Genomic DNA, 21,704 nt, shown 5'->3' on the forward strand with positions numbered 1-21,704 from the left:
TACAAACGATCATGGAAAAGAATTAAATTTTATTCTAGTTCAATAATTTATCCCAGAATAGGTAGATAAAGTCATTTTCTTGAGTATGATACAAGAAAAATGCTTATGTCTGTCCAAGTCAGTGATTCCCAACCTATAGGTCACAGCTGTGAGCAATTAGGATTAGCAGGTTCATGAGCCCCACAGAAATGTGATAGGCAGTGGGGAGGGTGGTGGGTGCCAAAAAAAAAAAAAAAAAGAGCTTAGGAATCGTTGCTCTAACATACATACCATGCCTTCCAAAACTCAAAGGAGCACTGCCATGGACAGGGAGTGCTTCTCATGGTTCTCTGTTCCCCACCAAACCCCAGCCTGAGTTAGGGCAGCTCAGAGTCTGGTCGAGCTCCTTCCTGGTGGCTACAGCACTTGGAGCATCCTGCTGAGCACAGAAAGAGCATGAGGGTCACATCAATCTTCTTCCAGTTCTCACACGGCTTCATCCATTCCTTTCTAACCCTTTTCCTCAGACATTTCCTGTTCACTGTAGGCCACGATACTGATTGTGTAGGAACCACTTACTTTGGTCTCTGCTCTGTCGGACTCAGAGAAGGGACAACAGGATAAAAGTATGTGTGACATACAGGAGGGACATCAAGTCTCAGAGTGCCTCGTCCTAGCTGTTTCTTCGTACATAGAAAAAAATCTGCAGGGCACTTATATCACTTTTCATTATATCCCTTGGGGAACAGGGTCAATTAAGTATGTTCATTTTTTGCCTGTATAATGGTTCTTTAAGTCCTGCCCTAGTGAATGGTAACGTGCATTCCCTTTTATTTTTCTATATTTATGATTCACGTGAACCCTGAAATCTATCAAAACCTAATTTGTTTTACTTTTCTCTGAAAATTAGCGGGGATCTTCTAGAGGAAGGATTCTTTGCCTTAGCATTGAGCTCCTATCCTTTCATAGGGCTATCATAGCCATACATGAGTTCATATAACCAGGATTTCTCCAGAGAGATCACATATAGGGCAAGCACACAAACTCCTTCTCCCTCATCCTTCTCCTGCTGCCAGACTCTCTCCAAATGTCCTGAGTCCTGAGCGTGCATCAGCTCTGAGACCCTGTTCTCCTCTCTCTCTCTCTACAATCCTTGCCTGTGGCTTTGTTCCTCTCATGCTGACTCTTGCAGTCTTGCTCTTGTGTTATACTTGTATTTCATCGTGTCTTTAATAAAATGTTGTTATTCTCCTGTTTTTTTTCACTTTTTTTTTTTTAATTTAATTCTTTACCTCCCAGTCATCTTATATGTCAAGTTCATGTTTCTTTTCATTACTTTTAAGTTTATATGCAAGTCTGCCTCATGCACATCCTTCTGCTTAGTTTTTCTAGCCATTCCTAAAAAAAAAAAAGACTGGTACATTATAAGTGGAATTAGGGGCACTTAGAAAGGGCTGGATGAGAGGAATCAAATTCAAAGAAGAGTATTTCTTTGCAGGAGAGATCATATCTGTATCTCCTTATGAGCATTGCCTAGGACCACAGAGACCAGTTAAAGCTTGACAAATATTTTCATGTAAACATTTTGCAGTTTAAAAACTACTTGTTCTTAAAATAAAACCTTTGTACTGTTATGCCCTTATTTGTCTAGATACTTTTAAAATATTTTTTTGTTTTTCCTCTTTTTCCTGTTTTATTTAATTTTGCTTTATTTATTTCATTTTTTTGTCCTGGGTGAATGAATGAACGAAAGGGGTCTGGGATGTTTTCTCACTTTTTCCATTTTCCTTCTGACACTCTGTAACTTTGCAAAACTTCCTCAACTTTGGAAAAAGTAAAGAGAAAATAAGTAAAATGAAACTCAGTAACTTTGTCACTCTATAACTTTTCAAAAAGGTGACAAAAGTTTTTAAAATGTAACAGAGAAACAGAGTTATAGAGTTTCAGTTTTCTGTTGCTTTACACTTTTCTAGAGCTAAAGAGGTTTTTAAATTTACAGAGGTGAAAAAAAAGCAAAATGAAAAAATAAGGAATAGGGAGAATAGAGGTCACCATTTTTAATGCATGTCTTGTAGAAAGGGAAAGCTGAGGGGCCAAAAGATAGGGCAAAGAAAGGATGAAAAGTCAGATCTGAAGCTATGTAAAGAAAATTGCATCACTTTGTGCACTATAAAGTAAAAAAAAAAAAAAAAAAAGAAAAGAAAACAGAATTTCACTTATTTCATTATTCATGTATTTTTTTAATGACTTCAATCTTCACTATGACCAGGATCTGCGGACGAACTCAAAAGCAGTCTACAAGGTCCCAATTCAGAAAAGTGCATACCCAAATTTATCTTTACATTTACCAGCTTGCAGTCTCTGGCACTCGGTCGGGGGCTGTAAATAGCAGTGAAGCTCGTTTGTGAAGGAGACAGAGCATTCTCAGAGGCCTCGGCTGTGAACGCACTTCCCCAGGCACTAAATTTAAACAGGAATCTCATCACCCTCTACCCCAAGAGGAAGACACATTTCTTTGATGCTGCCATGATTTATACAAATAACTGTAGGACAGTAAATATTGCTGTGCGTATTTGTGCTTCATCTGCCCCCATGAATCTTATGCTCAGTGCTGATGGCCCAGCTCCGGCAGCAGGGAGAGGGATCTGCCCCAGCCCCGGGTGCAGAGCATCTCCAGAGGCTCTGCTCAAGAGCTGCAGCCAGAGAAAGACACCGGAGATAGATCTCTCACTCAGAAAAGTGATCTTGCCAGGAAGGAACTATATGAATGATGTAACTTTGTGCTAAACATAGTGACCCGGTTGACCGCTCTTTTTTAACCTTTCTGAATTACCAGAAAACCCAGACTCCTGCTTTCCACGGTGGTCCCTCGACCAAAGCTGAGCACGTTGCATGCCCCTGCAGTGGTGTTTGGAGGACCTCCTGTCCCAGCATGGGATTTTAATCACCTGCAGTGATTGGGGCTGAATGGCCTGACCCAAAAGCAATTAACCTTCTCAACAGGGACCTGGGTGGTGTACAGAGTCTGAAACCCACCCCAAATCTGGAAAGTCCAAGAAATGCAGACATCTAAATCCCAAAATGATTTTTGAGGCCAGTCTGGAGAGAGTGTTCACAAGGCGGGAAGGCTGGTTTCCCGAGGCTCACCCTGTGGCCTGGGGGGTTGGAGGTGGTGGCTTCATACAGAAACCTCCCTCTTGGACTGCTGGAGCCCGGCCACACTCAGCCTCTGTGCACCGAGTCCTTACAGCCCACAAGTTATTCCATACCCGCTGGGACCGGGGGAGTATTTCCATCCTGTATTTGAAAAAAACCCCAAACCATAGTCATGTATGGTTCTATAAAAATGATATATGAAAGTGACTGTATAGGGTTGGATTTCTTTAACTTCATTGTGCATGTTAGCTGTAAATCTAAAGGAAGAAATATAAATAAGGGGGGTTTTTTGTTTGGTTTTTTTCAGGTGACAATGCTTATTGCCTTTACCTGTGAAACTGGAAAGACTGTAGGAGATGCTCCAGATTAATGGGTAAATAATGCATGTTTAAGAATATGACTCCGGCTGTTCCTTTTGCTGGTTCTTGATTTTGTTGAATGATTTATTTATAGTATGTCTGTGAATCCAGACCCTTCTGTGGATGATGTCATCTTTCTCATGTATTACACATGCTACACCCCAGGGAAAAGGGAGCAATGTGTCTCACCTTCTACTATTTCTCATTCCTCTTAGATAGCGCATATCATTTATATACATATTTGTTTCAGCTGTCACTGAGGCATCTATTAGAAAGTATACATTTACAGAAAAAGAGGAAAATTACAGATGCCTGTTCAAGTTTGTTTTCTCTATTACTGACATTTCAGATAGCAGACAAACTATTCTGTTTGTGTCATTCACTTACTTAAACCTTGTTTGCAACATATTCCCATAGTACTTCACATGTCTGATGGCTAACACTTACCTTTGGAGAGGTTAATCAATCCAAGGCTAAATGGTGATAGCATGAAATAAAGCTAGTAGCAAAAAGAGTGGAGAAGACAAACAATCAAAAAAAACCCCATAGCTTCTCCTGCTGCCACTTTCCCAAAGGAAAAGAAAAAGAGGAAGAAAGGAGGGTTGTTAAATATCTGTCTGGTTTTCTCAGTAAGAGGTCAATGGTTACATTTTTAATGTTACTATATTTACTTTTGATTCTATTTATTACATACGTGAGATATGTAAATCTTTGAATCACATTGCAAAGTTACCAGAAAGGAGGAAGATGAAGAACAATTAGAATATCTTTCTGTATTTTGGAGGCATTCTATTTCTCTACGGTCTGCTGGGAAATCCATCCCACGCATTAAACTCCCAACTGAGCAGGTTACAAGCACCTCTTGGGAGGCAAGGAGAATTCCCAGTCCCCGCTAACTTTTGTGAGCTGGGAATTGGTGCCTGGGCCTTAACAGATAAACTACGGTTTCCCTTGCAGAAAATATTTCTTATTTCATTGCCACCCTGCCAGTCCTTACCAGATATTCCCTCTGTTTCAAGGCTTATCAAAACTTATGGTGGGGTCAAAATTTTTCATTTTTTTTTCTGCAGCTGTAAAGTACAAGGCATCACGTATAGCTGGAACTAAGTGCCTGCTTTAAACTACAGTTCATATAAATTAAATTGAAAATAACTTTTATAATAATATATTTACACGTGGCACCTCAAGTAGCTGCTTTATGTTTCCCACAAAGGACAAGAATTCTGAATTCTGGAATCTTTTCTCAAAAATCCTTTTTGATATATATTAGGTCCAACATCCCAGTTCTCTTTCTTACATGCAAAAATGACATTAATATGAATGAGAGTGATTTGTACAGAGAGGAGACTCTCAGAATCAAGATACATTAAAAGGTTCTTAAAGGAGAATTTAAGATAGAGAAAAAAAAATCATGGAATTATTCAGTGAGTATGGATCTGACTAGACGGTATCCTCATATAAGGTATACAGTAAGTAGTTTTTGATTTTTAGTACAATATTCTAAACAAATAGTTGCTGGACCAACTGGTGAATCTCTCTTTTAAATCTTCTATACCTGAAGATATCTGAGTTAAAATGGATTAGTGTTTTACTTTTTAAATATTCATAACATTATATATATATATACACATACATTTCTAATTTTATAAAGTAAAAATATATGTGACAGAAAAATGCACGTATCATCATTGAGGAAAATAGCTAGCTAAGCTTCAGATAAATGTATAAGTTTCTGTCTGGGAAGCCTGAGTCCATTAGTGAACTCAACTAATAGGTCAAGAAAAGTAATAGCCAAATAAATATTTTATTAGCATTTTGTGAAACTTGCTAATGGTTAAGCCTACTAATCCCACACTAGTGGGAATCTTCATTCTATATCAGGTCATTATTCAATAGATATTGTCTCCAATTTCATACAAAGTGACTTTCTGGGTGTGACTGGAGAAAGGTATTTTCACATTAGCTGAATTCTTTACTCTAGGATACCATAGAAGAAATCTGCTGCTGCTCTAACTTTTTTGCTCTAACTTCTTTTTGATCACAGGGAATCAAGCAGCTGTATCAAGCTGCATACAAAAAAATATGTCACACTTATTTTTCGTCACTTTTCATAGCTAAGTTTTCTCTTGAAATGGCGAATAAGGAAAATGCTGGTGTCAGGCGGGAGGAATATCCCTCTGGCTCAAGGTCTCATTCTCCAAAAGTGCGGTGTGGAGACACAGCCCTCCAAGCACCTCCTGTGGTTTAGGAGAGTAGTTGTCTGCGAATGCCAGCATGGATATGGGATTGCATATCCCTGTCCTCGTCCCTTGTAGAACCAAGTTTTAACTTCCAGAGGCATCATGTCCTCCCTTTAGGGCCAACTCTCACCACGAGGGACTGGTGGAGACTGGGGTTGCCGTATGTCCCCTATGAAGCTGGGGATGACACCAGGCAGCCACAGCACATCTTGCTGGCTGGTGCCCTGGGCACATTCATTTCTCAGAAATGCCAGTTAACTAGGACTGATCCTGACAGATCTAGCAGCAGAGGCAACTCCCCAGTATTCAGGGTACTTTCAAAATTATCCTGTTGAGGCAGTCCTGTCATACAGGTGCTAAAAAACAGAGTGTAGAGCTCAGTGGGCAACTCTTTGTTGGCAAGCTGTCTGTCTTGCCATTCTCTTTTAACTTTGTTGTTTTTTCTCCTTTTTCCTCCAAGCCAAGCCTACTCTACTCTGTTTTTCCTGCTATCGACAGCAGAGTCTGTGTCTAAGTTCAAACTTAGATGGCATTTATTCTGTGAATAACACTGTTATACCAGCGGAACATGCATGGAGCAAGAAACCATTGAACATCAGAAAAGGCATTGAGATCTAGTGCACTGCAGGTGTACCATTTTGTTTCAATACTAGTATAACCCAAATGAGTCTGAAACTTGTATCCTCCTTTATGCTTTTCTAGCTTTAGTTTCATCTCTTAGCTTTAGCATTTAAAAAGAAAAAAATCATCCATGTTTGAAGCAGGGACTTTTGTGATTTGGTAATCACTGAGGTTAGACCATAACACTGTTGTACAGATCAAGAGAGCATTCCCTTCTCAGGACACTAAATCAATTTTACTAAATTATGTTAATATTTAAGCAGGAAAAATACTTAATTACTCCCTCTTATCTAGTCCAGATGGATTGATTTATTTTCCTAAGAGTGCAGTTTATGAAAATATTGTCTAAACTAACTGTGAGAGTGCTAGAAGAACATACACTGTATGATTCTTATATATAATTTAAATAGCAATTTAAAGGCTCCAGTTCTACAGCTGTTCAACGTGTAAAATTCTCACTCAGTTCTGCAGTTGGAAGAGATTCAATAGAAGTGATTCTACAATTGATTTCAGTAGGTGTTTTGACTACAAGGGGAGAACAAAATTAGCCAAGAGTATTTGTAAAGTGCTTTTGGATTCCTGAGAGTGAAGGCACTGCAGTGTAAATTGTTCCTATTTTTATTAGCTGGAGCACTCTCCCCATCCCAAATTCCATAAGAAATTTCCCAGTTTTAAAAGATGTGTAGCCATAGTCTCATTCTGTGGTCCTCCTGTTAAAGATGAGCCCCCATGTAAACAGGATTGCAACAGTTGTAGAACTGACACTGTATATATCGAGAGGCAGTATGGATCAGTAATATAGCAGAAAGGGTTTTAGGGCAAATTCCTTTTTGCTTTGTCTTTGGCCTCATGACTTTTGCATTCCAGTTGTAGACAGTGGTGACAGCTTCTCTCTAAGACTAGTCCATAGATAGAGGCTAAGGTATTCTCCAAAATTATAGAGGCTTTATGGTCAAAGTCCTGCAGCAGTAGGGTTTATAACCTGTAGCTACATCTATGCTAGTAAATTAAAACAGGGTCTGTTCCCCGGATCTGAGGCCAGCTGGCATGATCTGGCCACATCTATGCTATTAAACTCTCTTACTTTCCAAAACAGAGTGGCTGAATCCAAACTGCCTATTGGGAATGATCTTTGGCCCATGCTAATTTCCAAATTGTTCCAGTGATTTTTTGGAAGAGTGCTAGCATTCACCAGCCAAAACCATGTCAGGGACTTTTTTCTAACAAGTTAACAATACAGACAGCTGAGTTCCACTGCCTGGACTGTGTGCTGACTCTGTTTTAATTTCTTAGTCTTGATGTGCTTTCTATCTCTTCCCTGTGCTTTCTATTTCCTGACCAAACGCTCTACCTACAGGATACCACATCAGTGGAAAGAGTTTGTAATCTGTCGTCAGAATAAAACTATGAACTCGCTTGAGGTCTTGAGTGGACAGAGATGTTTACTGTGAAATCCTGAGTCAGGTGTTGGAGACACCAAACACACCCCATTTTTACAGTCAAGCTGTAGACAGCTCCTCACCCAGCACGAGGGCTGAGTTCAGAAATCTACCATGGATGGCCAGCTGGAGCCAGGTCCCTAACTTCTAGGTACTGCATCACCTGATACACATGCTCTCATGTCAGTATATTTATTCAAAAGGATTTGAATAAAGTTGAAAATACATTTTTTCCTACATTGTTCCTTAACTTTGCATGACTGATACAGCAGCTTTAGTAATGTTTGTTTAATTATATTTGTGCATGAAAGACTGTGTATGTATCAATATTTACATCTGTCCATTTATAGATAAAATACACGCTCAGGAAAAGACTGGAGGGAGAACATGTGTGCAAGAGATTGCCATAAGGAAAGCAAAGATAAGTATTTTTGAAAATCTATTACCATAGCCTTCTCAAATGTTTTTAGTATTATAGTAAATACTTTCCAATTGTATGTTACTTTGTATATATCTTTGCTTGTCTTCCAGATGCATAATACATTTGTGGAAAAATGCAATATTTCACATCTGACTGACTAATATAGTAAAAAGATGCAAAAATGTCTAGTCACAAAAGCTCTTCTTTGGGGCTGGAGAAGACTCGGGTCATCATGGCTATGTCAAGATTCACATTTCAAACAGGCAGTTATCTGGGGGGATTATTTTTGCTGTTGTTATTTCCCCTTTTACAGACACTAATACCCCACTATTCTGTTTATGGAGCAATTCACATCAACTTCAGGCAAAATCAGGATGGATAGTTTTAACAGTTTAAATAGGCGGTTTTCATAAATGTAGTTGGCTTCAGATGAATCTTTCTGCCTGCAGAACTATTGGCTTTGATAACCCACAGCTGATGAATGAACACATACAGCTGAGGAAAGCAAAGCCGATTTTAGGCTATGGCTGTCCATAGCCTGAAAAAGAGATAGTAGTAGAAGTTTCTGAGGACATAAATGGGTGGAAGGTGGGCAGTTCTCAGTGATTTTCTACCCTTGAAAAGAGAATGAAAGGCAATGCACAGCAGTGCTACTGTCAGGGGAGCAGTTTGGTTCTGATCTCTAAAGAGTATGAGCGCTAAAACTCAATGAACAAGGTGAATGAAATTAGGTGAATGAAAGGCAGGCTTTACAGAGATTTAGGGAATATTATTACAAGGTGAATGAAATTAGGTGAATGAAAGGCAGGCTTTACAGAGATTTAGGGAATATTATTACAATAAGATTATGCAGACAAATGAAGTCTCATGAAGTAAAGGCTAGATGCAAGTGTAAGCTACTTTACAAATAATTAGACACAAAATAGAAGTTCTTAGTTATAGTACTGACTTGAAAAAAGCAATCTGAACACACATAAATTTATTGCAGAGTTTTAACTCAATGCATATTTGGTGTCTTGGAGAAAAAAACCTACTTATGCATGTGAAATGCCAAAATGCCACATTAATATAAAACTTAAAGGAACAATTACAACCAAGATCTAGATTTTCTTTTTTGCTATGCATTTCTTGGACTGCCTGTTGTGCTTGCATGCAGATGAATCCTGCCTCATTCCCTATGTACCCTTCAGTATTTGTTAATATTATAATTTGAGAAAGTAAGACTTGTATTTTAAAGTATATACATGAGTCAATTTTGGTTGAAGATAATAATCATCTTTTAAGTGAATTTACAGAGTTGTAGAAAAAGTGATCTATCATAGACACTTTAGCTTATGTAAATGTCAGAGTAATGCCAATAAATGTAAACGACAGATTTCAAGGGAAAGGGCCAAGATCTTTTTACTCTGACCATGGTGGTAATTGTCATTCCTAGAGCTGGAGATATCGGGGGTGGGGGGGTGTTACTATTCTACCAAAATTTTAATAGGCTATGAAAAGATTATCTTAAAACTTATGAAACTCCAAGGATAACAGTTTAAGTCCAACAAATGAAAATCTTCTGAAGTTCTCAGGACCTTAAAGTATAGATTTTAATGGACACTACATTCCAGCCATTTAGAGTGGTCCAGCCAGCAAGCATTTTAATGAAAACACAACTACATACGTATGTGCTTGTGTTAACTCTGCAATGATGCAAATGTGTTTGGGTATCTGCGTGGGTCTATGTAACCTACACTCCATGTTTTCATGCATTTCTTCTAGGGTTAGACCTAACATTCAAACTTGAGAACATATTAATCAAAACTGAAATGCCACGTAAATGTTTTTCTTCTTTCCCCCAAACACGTGCTTCTACCCTTTCTTTCATATAAAATTGAGCCAACACCCAGGCCGCACAATACCTCCACAATGATAGTTTTAAGATGAGATAACTTGTGGTTTACCAATCCCAAAACACTTTCAAACACTGGATAAGAAATGTTCCCAATGTGTCATGCAGAAATTCCCTCTGGCAATAATAAGACCTGATATAGCAGAACTGAAACTCAACTTTCCAATGCAGTAATGACACTTCTCACTCAGGAGGAACCAAACAGAATACTTCAGCTAGAGACATTTGAGATAGTATGGAGATGACCTTAGTCTGTTCTAGAAGATTTCTAGTTTGTCTTTGGTTATATACAATGGGAATTGAACAAACAAACTCTGTGGGAATTAAAAACAAAACAAAACACCATGGAATACTCCCAGTGCATTGTTTCAAAACCTTCTAAAATACCTTAAAAATGCTTTTTGAAACTTTTTTGATATGTATAGAAAGGATAGTGGTATGATGGCTGTATACAAAGATTTTATTTCACTGACTTACAATGACCAGCTTAAACTTCCTATTTTTACGATGACATGTCACATTCAAACCCTTACTTCACATCAGTTACACATCTCCATTCACACAAAAAAATACTACTACAACAGACTTTTGAAATTATATAGATTGCTTTCAGTGTTCTCAATAGGTTTGATAAGTTAAACAGAAATCATTACTTGTCACCCAATAAGTGTTTTTTGGAGAAAGAGGCTATTCAGCCAACTCTGTTGGGATAAGGGAAGAACAGGAGAGCTGTGCTCAAGGGTCATACAAAATTATCTGGAACTTTTTATTTGGTGAATTGACTCTTCCCAGGTTTAAAGGCTTGTATCAGCTACAGCTGAAGTTGATTAAAATTTTTCTATTATTTCCTGGATATTAGGAGTAACCAACAACCCCCTGGTGGGAAGGAAGGTATTATCAGCTGATATTTTCATCCCTATGTAAACTTGCAAAAGTATAGACAATAAATACGAGCAAGAGAGAGATGTGCCTTGTATACTTTTTGGAATATGGGAATATGCCTACAGGCAGGAGCTCTAGAAGGTTAATTTCAGCAATAGATGGCTTACGTTAATTGCAAATTTTGTATTTGTAACAATATAATTCCATCATTTCTATAAAACAATATTTAATATACAACAAACTTTCACCACATAAACACATTAAAAACACCTTTTTATAGTTCCAAGAATTGATTACAGGGTTCTCATAAAAACATTTTAATAACTAGAATTTTAATACAGAATGATTTTTTTTCTATGCCAAAATACATTTAGATGGTAAATTGTTTGTAGAAAAAGATACAGAGAGAAATGGAGTTTGCTGGCATATAATCCATCTTATTTCATTCTTTCATGGTCAAATTTAAAGCAGTATCTAAAATGTTTATCATAAAATACTTTATTGTTTTATCCAGAGTCTTAACCAGAAAAAAAAAAGGAAGTTAATTGGCTTATTCTCTGTTTTAGTGTCTCTCAGGCGTGCCCAGAACAGCACTTACCCTCTGTAGATGTTACGTTGACCATAACTATCTGTCGAGGGTGTTTTTGAAAGACATAACATTCCCATTGACTTTAAGCTTTGGGTGCCCACAGAACGAAGAGTCGATTCACTATAATAGCTGAACTGCATTTACCAAATGCAACACTGGAAAAAAAAATCCACATAAAAACACAAAGGAAGATTGATCACACAATTTTATTAGAGTCTTTTGAACAATTGCATTATGTTGTTCCTTTATTTAAAAACTCTTGCAAAAAAAGACATTGGAGTGGACTGGTTTCAACCCTGAGCATTAACACTGCATATCAAGTACTGTAGTAAAGAAGCTGGTTAAGTTTGTAGCACTAGCACAAGTCACTGATATTAATCCTCTAGGTGATCAGGTTTTTACAAAAAAAATACATAGTTTTCAATAAATAATGCTTAATTTTACAACTTTGATACAGCAATGTCATACACTGTTTTGACACATACTAAACTCTGCATGCTATATAGTCTACTAGAAGACAAAACTTTGCCATGCATTTTCTTTTTCTAGTGCTAGAAAACACTTTGTCCTCCAGTGCATTGCCTCAAGCAGCCTTACCATCTTCCTTCTCTCACAGCAATAGGCCGTGCACTGGCATGCAAAAACCTCAAGAAAAGGTTTCCCCCCCACCATCACTCAGACTTCTAAACAAAAGTACTTTTCAGCTTTTCCCCCCAAGACCTGGAGTGGCTATGAAAACTAATTTCATGTGGCCTTGAAAAGTCTTTGAAATTACATATTTTAAAAGTGTCATGCTTGAAAAACTGCTCTAAAACATTCAATTTCCCCCACCTGTGGCCATCATGCAACATCATTGAAATGTTGTAACCATCAAAAGTCCCACACTGGAAAACAGGCCTCCATTTTAAAACAGCCCACCAAAAAAATAAAAGGAAAGAAGAAAAAAAGTATCACAGCATTTATGTAAAGACTCCAAAACGCCAACATATGTACAAGAGCAAAAACAGATACAAATTGTAAATGAACTAACAATGGCATATAACTCTTCTCCCTGGCTTCGCCAGGAGTTGAGGCAAGTTGGTTTTGGAGATAAGCAGGACGATGGAAACAAAAACAAATTGTGACAATGGGAGTTCCTGGATTAATCATTATTATTTGATCAAATTTCTTCAAGCGGTAAATCGGTGTCTTGATTTTCTTGGAAGTGGGAATTACCAAAATCTAAAGCCCTAATTAGTAACATACAATTCTAAATCAAACCTGCTTCTGAGTATTTGTAAGTCTTAGAAGTTTGGCGCCCTTGCGCTTTTTCATCCTGCAAGATTGCACTTCACAGAAAATCCAGATGTTGTAGCTAACCACAAAAGAAGAAATTTGATTAATTAATAAGGATTGAAACCTCCATTCTCACACTTCCAGGTTGTTGTTCATCATTGAAAACCATTCACCCCTTCTTATCCATATTGCTTTAGGGGTTTCCTTGTATCTACAGAAGTCATTCCTTTGAAATTGCTGTCAATCACAATTTTCTAAGAGTTTTTAAAATATTCCTATCTTTGCACTGGCATAAGTATTGGGTTTTCTAAGAGAATCTCAACCCAAAGAAGGTATTACTTTTATACATGAAATATTACGAACTTTTGTTTCCCTTTTTGTAAGTCATTCTACACTTTCTGCACATTTGTGCTTTATATTGAATATAAAAATAGGTCTTTAAAACTCTATTTACTTTAAACTCACTAAAAAACTACTTGCTTGTGAAATTCTCTTACAAATTCACTGCATCCATGTAGAGAAGATAAAACTAATTAGGCAGTTAATTGGTATAGGTAGTGTGCAAAAAAATTAAGAAAAACAAAAACAATCACAGCCTTCGATGTGGGTGAGGGGAAAGGAAATAAATCAAAGGAATACAACTGTATAGTAGGGGAAATGTAAGGCAACTCTTTGTATTAAGTTTTTGTTGTTTGTTTTTTTCCTGGCCATGCTTTCAAATGAAGGTTAGGAGGAACTAAGACACCTATCCTGCCAGCAGCCCTTGAGGCAAAAACTCCCATTAAGCTCAATGAGAATTTTTTTTTTAACCAGTGCAGGTTTAAGGCCTTACCAGGCAACAATTGTGAAGATGTAAAAAGGAACTTCATGAACCGCGTTGAATATTAAACACCTAAAAATTATATGGCCCTGACTGTGACCCCACACCAGTTTTACCCTCGTGTAACAACAGAGTTGCACTTTCCTCAAACAGGCATGAGTGAAGGATCAGACTGCACGCATGCAAATCACATTCAATAGACTTGAAGAAGTTTCATCTGAACGACAGTGAATGCCTAAAGAGCATGTAGCACTTAAAGGATGCTCGGAATGAGTCTTTCTACCACATTTGTAAACGACTGCACTTAAAGGAAGAAAACAGTTCCTAGTTGTGGTTCTTTTAAAAGGAAGAGAGGAAAAACATAATAAAAACAATGAAGGGGGAAAAATGGTAAGTTTACAAAACTGTTCACTTTAAAATTAAAAAGAATCATCATGTTTGATTAGGTTTTACATTGAGTTGACATCCTCAGTGTTACCAAGTAAATTGTATTTCCACATAAAAAAGCTCATTTTTCTCCCTTCTGTCACTGAGTCCTATTACACTTAGAGTAGTATTGTACAGAGACAAATGCAAAGAATGTGGAAAAAAAGGCCACAGGAGATACTAAGCCTGCAACAGGACTGCTCTAGCATGTCAACAAGGATTCCTATGTACACTAAAAAATAAAAAGAGAAACAGAGGTATGAATATTATTGGATATGACAAAAGCAAAAAATATGAGAGTAGCCTAGCAGATGCTATTTTTCATGATTAGAAGATTGTTTTCTATTCTCACTGAGATCAGCAGGAGCTTAGGCATTCAACAGCATCAAACTTCAGCCCTAACAATATAGTGGCTTAAACAGAACACCACCTATTTTTTCCTTGAGCAATATGCAACAATAAACTCTGAAATAAAAGAAACTCAACTGTCTGGACAAAAATTGTCTCCCTGCACCATATACCTTCACTCAAAATATTCCTCTGATATAGTAATGTATAATTCCCATCTAGAAGAAAGAAAAGATATACTTCTGAGTGGGTATTATATTCTTTGACTAAAGTAGACCTGTTGCTCATTTAAAATATGCCTGACTGCTCTATACTTGGATCCTTTAAATCAGTTATCCTTGACTAATATTTTAAATGGTAATTTTAAAAACATCTTCCAAAAATATACGCAAGTCAAAACTTTTGTAGGCTGAGACACAGACCTTATTACAATGCAAACTAAATGCAGCCCATATTTGACCATAATCGTTCATAACTCATTGAACATCTGTAAAGCACAAATGTTTAATGACACTGCCTATTATCACTTTAATAAACAAGGATGCATATCAGAAGAAAGGGACTGGAAGAACAAGTCCCCATACTCTCATGATAGCTTGAAGAATTACTAAGAGAATTTTGGCTCAGTTTTAAGACTTAGAACCTGATCAACTTACTCCATCACCCTAGCCCAAAAAAGGATTTTCCATAGCAGGATAGTGAATGGCTAGGCTAGAGCACTTCAGTGTATCTATTTTCTTTCACTCTTTTGCCTTAGAAGAGATAAATGTCATTTGTTTTCAATTTGATTTCTAAGTTATTACATGGAGAACACACTAATCATTTGAGACCAAAAACTGAAAATTCAAGAAACTCTGTTTTATTGAGGACTATCCATTGCCAAGGATATCTTGTATATTGTAATTAAGTTTGTTTTAAAACACAGTTTCTCATAAAGAATTATCACAATGCAAGACATAAATTTGAGTTCCCAGATATGCTATATCTCTTTTCTGATAGCAAAGATTTAGGCCAAACAACTTTTATTTAGAATCATGAGTGTTTTATTATTATTATTATTATTAGAAAGAGATCAGATTATATTAATCATTTTACTACCAGTTTAACTAACCTAAAGTAAGATATCTCACCACTTAAATGCCTAAGAGTTGTCTTTGATTAAACATAACATGCATGCAGGTTTTAATGTTATGTTTTATTATGCCTTACAAATGTGTATGCAGGATTTTCATTTCAGCAAGTCTGAAAGCCTGTAGCAGTGGTTGCCACCAAAATACCAGCACAGTGAATTGTCCCTGTAAACAGCTGGATCATTAATTAGTGGAGGAAAAAAAAAAATATTACCAATGCCTAGCCGATAAAAAGTAAACTTATTGAGAAAAACTTCCACCTTGTGAGTCTGGTTATTGCCATCAGCAGTTACTTCAGAGCGCGCAACTGGAATCTGACGGCTCCTAAGGTAAAAAAAATTCAAAATGCACACTGACAAAGTCTGCTCACCTACAGCAGAAGCTCGTACCCCCCCTTCCTTCCCACGCCCCGGCCCGGGGCGGCGGGCAGCTCTCCGCGGAGGGGCCGGAGCCGCCCCGCCGGCCGAGCGCTGCCCGAGGGCGGAGAAGATGCGGCACCGCTGCTCGGAGCATCCCCGCCTCAGCTCTCGCCCAGGCTGCTCAGCAAAAAAGGGGAGCGCGGGGAGGAAAAGGGAGCAGCGGGGGGAGCACCGGGGGCGCGCGGCGGGGGCGGCGAGGCGCGTCCCCCGCGGCGGCGGGAGCGGGCACCCGGCCCCGTCCGCCCCGAGAGGGCCCGGCCAGCCCGCCGCGCCCCCGCCCGCAGCCCCCTCCCCGGAAACGGGATGCGGGGGGCCGGCGGAGCGGCCCCGGGGAGCCGGGCTCGTTCACCGCCGGCGGGGGGGAAGGCGGGAGAGCCGAAAATACCCGGGGCGAGACAACCTGCCGCCGCCCGGCCCGCGGCGAGCCAGCCCCGGCCCCGCCTGACGGTGACCCCCGCCGCCGGCGGGCACCCTCCGGGGCCCCGCGGAGCAAAATCGGGGGGGGAGGTGGGTGGTGTGTGAAAAAAAGTAAAAGAAAAGAAGCAGTCCTTAGTCTCCTTCCCCCCTAGCTACGGTCATGCACAACAGCCTACAGCTACCGCTCCTCCGCGGGCGAGGGGTGACAACATGGCATCTCCAGCGTTACTTCTACAGACACTAATAGCGATACGAGTTTCTATCAGTTCCAGCTGATTTATTAAAATTGTCAAGATACAGACTTTCAGCATTAAAAAAAAAAAAAACAGGCTATGATGTTGACAGTGCACAAGTCTGCTTTTGCCATCATTTGCTACAAAATATGCAGATGGTCTGTACTTTAGATTATATTGCACAACATGAGAAACTTTTTTAACTATGTGCCTTTTTTCTTTTTTTTTTTTGCTAAAATCGAGAATCCAGTTTCATACCTTCCATCTGGGGCCCCATCCACATATCACAGCGTATGAGATACATAAAGTCCTACTATAGTACAGTACATATACAATCTTTTAAACTAAGATAACAGCTCTGAGGTCTATATCACCATTTTCAATAAATCTTTACCTACAAATATTGAACAAATCTGAACTATAGCTGTACAAAAAAAGTGTTTGTTCCTTTTTTTTTTAAAACCACAAGGCCTTTAGATGCAAGGATTATTTTTTTAAAATTTTAATCCTTTTAAAACCAGGACGTAACGTACCAACAAACTTGCATGCTAAAAACAGAGAAAAAAAAGAAAATAAAAGGGAAGAAGTGCCTGAAAAGTCTTACTGAAAAAACACAGCAAGAATGTTCCCTTTTCACTGTACAAAAATACGCCTGAAAATATATTAATTTTTAAAAAAGACTGAGGTCTGTTATGTATCAAAAATGTTTCAATACCTTTTTGTACTGAGGTCTAGGCTGTCTGGTATTCAATCAAGGAGGTATAAGGGAACAAGTTACAAAAAAAAAAGTTGGCAAGTAGAAATCACATTTGTAAAACCATAAACAATTTGATCTGAAAAGTAAACTCTGATCTTAAGTCAGTTCAGTTATTTGTAAGCGTTTGTACAGTCTGCATTTTTTCAAGCTCCCTGCAGCTTTGTTAAGAATCGGATGCATAGAAGACATCAGTTTTCTCCCTCCAAAAAAAGTTGCAATGGTCCCTTTCGGAAAAAAAAATTTAAAAAATCAGAACAGTTCTTTAAGATCTCTCACGGGAAAAAAAAAAAAATCCACAAACCCCCTTGAGTAACAGTTGTGCTGCCAAAAGACTTCTTTGCAGACCATCTTCCAGACTTCAATCAGAGACCGACAAGCTTCAAACAGCGCCTTCTGTATCATTTTTTCCCCCAGTCCCATTTGCCTTTGCTGTTGTTGTTGTGATCACCAAATGCAATAAAAATTAAAAAACACAAAAATAAAAAAAATAAAATCACAACTCCCGGGCTCGGAACTAACTTCGAGATTTTTTTTTTAAAAGAAAACAAGACTTTTTGTTTAATCATCATCATCATCAGCATCATCATCATCACCGGCGTCGCGTCGCTCCAGCTCCGCCGCTGCCTCGCCGCCCGCCCTCGCCGCCGCCGCCCCCGCTCAGTACGTGAACACCAGGTCGGAGAAGTTCGCCTCCAGCCAGTCGCCCGCGATCATCTCGCTCAGCTCCGGGGTGCAGTAGTCGGGGAACTCGAAGTGGGAGCCGAGGCTGCCCTCGCTGAAGGAGTCCAGGTCCTTGTCCACCAGCGAGAGGGAGAGGTTGCCGGCGGCGGCGCCCGCCCCCAGCTCGGCGGCGGCGTGGCCGTGCTGGGAGAAGTTGAGGCTGAGGTCGAAGAGCAGGTCGTCCGCCTCCTCGCTGCCGGCCGACGAGGTGGAGATGGACCGGGAGGAGGCCGGGGAGAGGCCGGGCGGCTGCTGCGGCGGCGGCGGGCCCTGCTTGGTGATGTTCTTGAAGCTGTAGTAGAGTCTGCTGCCGCCGCCCGCCGCCGCGGCGCCGCCCCGCACCTCCTCGTAGAGGCTCGCCCCCTCGGTGGACTCCGCCGAGGAGCTCAAGGTGGGACTCGCCGGCACTTTGGCCACGTTGTACCGCCGCAGCTGCTGCGGCCCCGGCTCCTCGTCCTCCTCCTCCTCCTCCGCCTCCTGCTTGATCCGCAGCTGCAGCTCGTCCTCCTCCTCCTCCTCATCCTCCTCCTCGTCCATGAAGACGCACTTGACCGTCTTGCTGCTCACTTTCAGGGTGCCGAAGACGTACTCGTCTCCCGCGTAGTCCCCGTGGTGGGCGGCTTTGGCGCCCGGCTTGGGGGGCGAGGAGGCGGAGGAGGCTTTCAGCTTGCTACACTTCTTGCTGGAGCTCTTGGCGCTTTTGCTGCCGCCGCTGCTGGTGGGTGCGTTTTTCTCCGGACTTTGGCTGGCATTGGGCTTGGCCGACGGGTCCATTTTGGGCTTTTTCCTGGGCCGGTATTTGTAGTCGGGGTAATCGGCCATGTGCTTGAGCCGCAGCCTCTCCGCCTCCCGGATGAAAGGGATCTTCTCGCTGTCCTTCAGCATTTTCCACCGCTTGCCCAGGCGCTTGGAGATCTCCGCGTTGTGCATGTCCGGGGACTGCTCCATGATTTTTCTCCTCTCGATCTTAGACCACACCATGAACGCGTTCATCGGCCTCTTTATGTGCCCCGACGCCGTTTTGCACCAGTCCGGATCGCTCTCGTCCAAAGCGACCGGGCTGCAAGCCATGAACTCGCCCTCTTCGGTGTCCATCGCTTCCCGGGGCAGGTTGCTCTCCGCCTCCGTACTTTCCGCTTGCTGCACCATGGTGCGGGTCCTGCCGAAGCGCCGCTCTTCCCGCCGCGCCGCTCCCCTCCGAGCCAACAAAGCCGCTCCGCCGCCCCCTCCCACCGCCGCACCTTGCCCCTGCTGCGAGCCGAGCCGAGCTCTCCTCCGCGCTGCAAGGCGGAGCCCGCGGGGCGACCGGCGGGCGCTCGCTGCTGCCCGCAGCCCCGGCGGCCCGCTGCGGCCGGGCCGGGCTCGGGCGCGGCTGGGCTGGTGCGCTCGGCGCCGCGCTCTGCCCGTGCCCCGGCCTCGCGCCGCCGCCGCCCTGCCCCGCCGCGCGCGCTCCCCCTTCTGCGAAACTCCCGGCTCCTCGCCCAACTAGTTATCAGCGCCTCATATGGGTGACATCACTCCCGCCGCCGGCCAATGGCGGCGCTCGGCCGCGCCCACGGGCACGCCCACCGCTTTTATCGCTGCCCGCCCCCCGCCCCGCGCTGCCACACCCCCGGCGCGGGGGGCGGTGGCGGGGGAGGGGGCGCTGCCTCTCGCTCTCGCCGGCTCGTCCCTGTGCCCGGGGGGCGGCGGCGGCGACGACGCTGCGGGGGGGCTTCGCCCGCTGGCTGCGGCCGCCGGGCGCGGAACGGAGCGGAGCGGGGAGGAGGGGAGGGGGGTGGCGGGGGCGGGGGCGGCGGCGGCGGCTCCCCCGCGGCTCGCTCTCCTCAGGAGGCTGCGGAGCCCCGCGCGGCTCAGGGCGGCGGCGGGCGGCAGGGGGCGCTGGCGCTCCGCGGCCGCTCCAGCGACGGCCCCTCTGGCGGGAGTGGGGCCGGGCGCCGGTGCCGTCCCCGCCGCCTTCCCGCCGGACCGGGCTCTGCCACCTTCCCCTGCTCCTCGCCGGCAGATGTGTAGGACGGCCCTCGCCGGCGGAGAGTGCCTTCCGCGGCCGTCTCCCCCCTCCGCAGCGGGGCCGGGGCCGTGGAGCCCCGGAGGAACGCGCTAGGCGCCTTCGGTTCTCTGCCCTGGTGGGCCCCCCAGGGCTTGCCTCGGCGGCTTGTCGGCAGCGAACGGGGCTGCGAGGCCGCAGGGCAGGGCCTGGCACGCTCCTGGGGCGGGGGGGGCCGGTTGCCTGCGGACGCGGACGGTGCCTCGGCGGCCCCGGCCTGCTGGGCGGCGGTGCCCGCTGCTCCTCTGGGCCGGGCCAGCACGGGCGGCCTGCCCGGGGCGGGGGGGAGGTCCCCCTGCCCCCCAGGGAAGGCCCAGGCTGCCCGCAGGAGATGAGCCGAATTAGGGAGGTCGTCGCACCCACCTGGAGGCATTTCCCGCGTGGTGCGGGCAGAGGGTAAAGGCAGTTTCTCTAAAGTAGCGGGTGAAAACTTACAGAAAGCATCTCACAGTGCTGATTTTTTGTTTGTTTGTTTTCCAGAGAGCATCCAGTTATTCAACAATGTTGTGATTATTGCAGAATGCCGGTAGTGGATCCAGCTATTCTGGATAATACCATGTTTGTTTTCATTGCAGAATCTATGAAATCCAAAGCCGACGGTGTACTCATCTGTGGTCATTTTGCTTTGCAAAACGTGTGCTGAAAATGAATTCGCGTACTGTTCTGTGGGTCCCTCTGTGTTTTTCGAGCTACCACTTACAGTTATTAGCAAGACAAAACTTTAATAAGTTTTGTGGTGGTTGCTGGCTGGCTGCAGACATGATGGCAGTGAGAGGGATGAGCCCTGGCACGGCCCCTCCTCTGTCAGTGCATCATATGCACTGGTGCTAATGGGGCAGCAGGTCCCCTGGTACATCATCCTCTAATTAGCACAGTGGTTCATTTTCCCCAGACCACAGCAAAATTACTGTGTTTGGATGATGTGACTATGATATCATAGGGCTGCAGAGTGACTAGTGCTGTCACAGGAACAAAAAAAACCCAAGAGTCACTCACCTCTTTTAGCTTATGGATACGTTAGGGCTACCAGGTCTCAGCTGCACTTGTCGGGAGTCAGGAGGAGTCTGAAGGAGTAGACAAGAGGCAGATACATAGTGTCATGTCGCTTCCCCTGCCTGACCCCAGTTGGGTGTACAGAGTAGAGGGAAAGGAAAGGGCATAACTTAAGAAGGTTCAGTTACTTCATTGTAAAGATGTATTTTGAAAAATACCGCTCTGCCTCTCCGTGAGTGCCCCCAGGAGGGATTTTTCCTCTGAGGCTTTCTGCCACCTCTCTCTCCTTGTGATTGCACCTGGTGGTACAATCTAGCCCCATAATAATGCTTATCCTTTGGGAGATAGGAGGTAAATGGAAAATTTGCCTGGCAGGGTTCTCAATCTGTCATAAAACATTACAATTTAGAGAAACCACATGAGGAGAGGGTGCAGTACCTTCGGGAGTGCCCAAGTTCGTGCCTCAGCTGTGGTGTCTCTGAGGAGGGCTGTTGGCAGGGCAGGGCTTGGCTTTCCTTCCAAGAGGGCCGTGAATTTGG

At 42.9% G+C, this 21,704-nt stretch overlaps 1 protein-coding gene across 1 annotated transcript; it reads right to left on the minus strand.

Annotated features, from left to right (window-relative positions):
* Nucleotides 1-15,292: 15,292 nt before the first annotated feature.
* On the minus strand, nucleotides 15,293-19,588 carry SOX11 (SRY-box transcription factor 11). Its single transcript, XM_072855097.1, has one exon. It carries the CDS (start codon nucleotides 19,272-19,274, stop codon nucleotides 18,063-18,065), a length of 1,212 nt encoding a protein of 403 aa, XP_072711198.1. The 5' UTR covers nucleotides 19,275-19,588; the 3' UTR covers nucleotides 15,293-18,062.
* Between the last annotated feature and the right edge of the window lie 2,116 nt (nucleotides 19,589-21,704).

The sequence above is a fragment of the Ciconia boyciana genome, chromosome 3 (genome assembly GCF_034638445.1).
Source record: "Ciconia boyciana chromosome 3, ASM3463844v1, whole genome shotgun sequence".
Lineage (NCBI taxonomy): Eukaryota > Metazoa > Chordata > Aves > Ciconiiformes > Ciconiidae > Ciconia > Ciconia boyciana.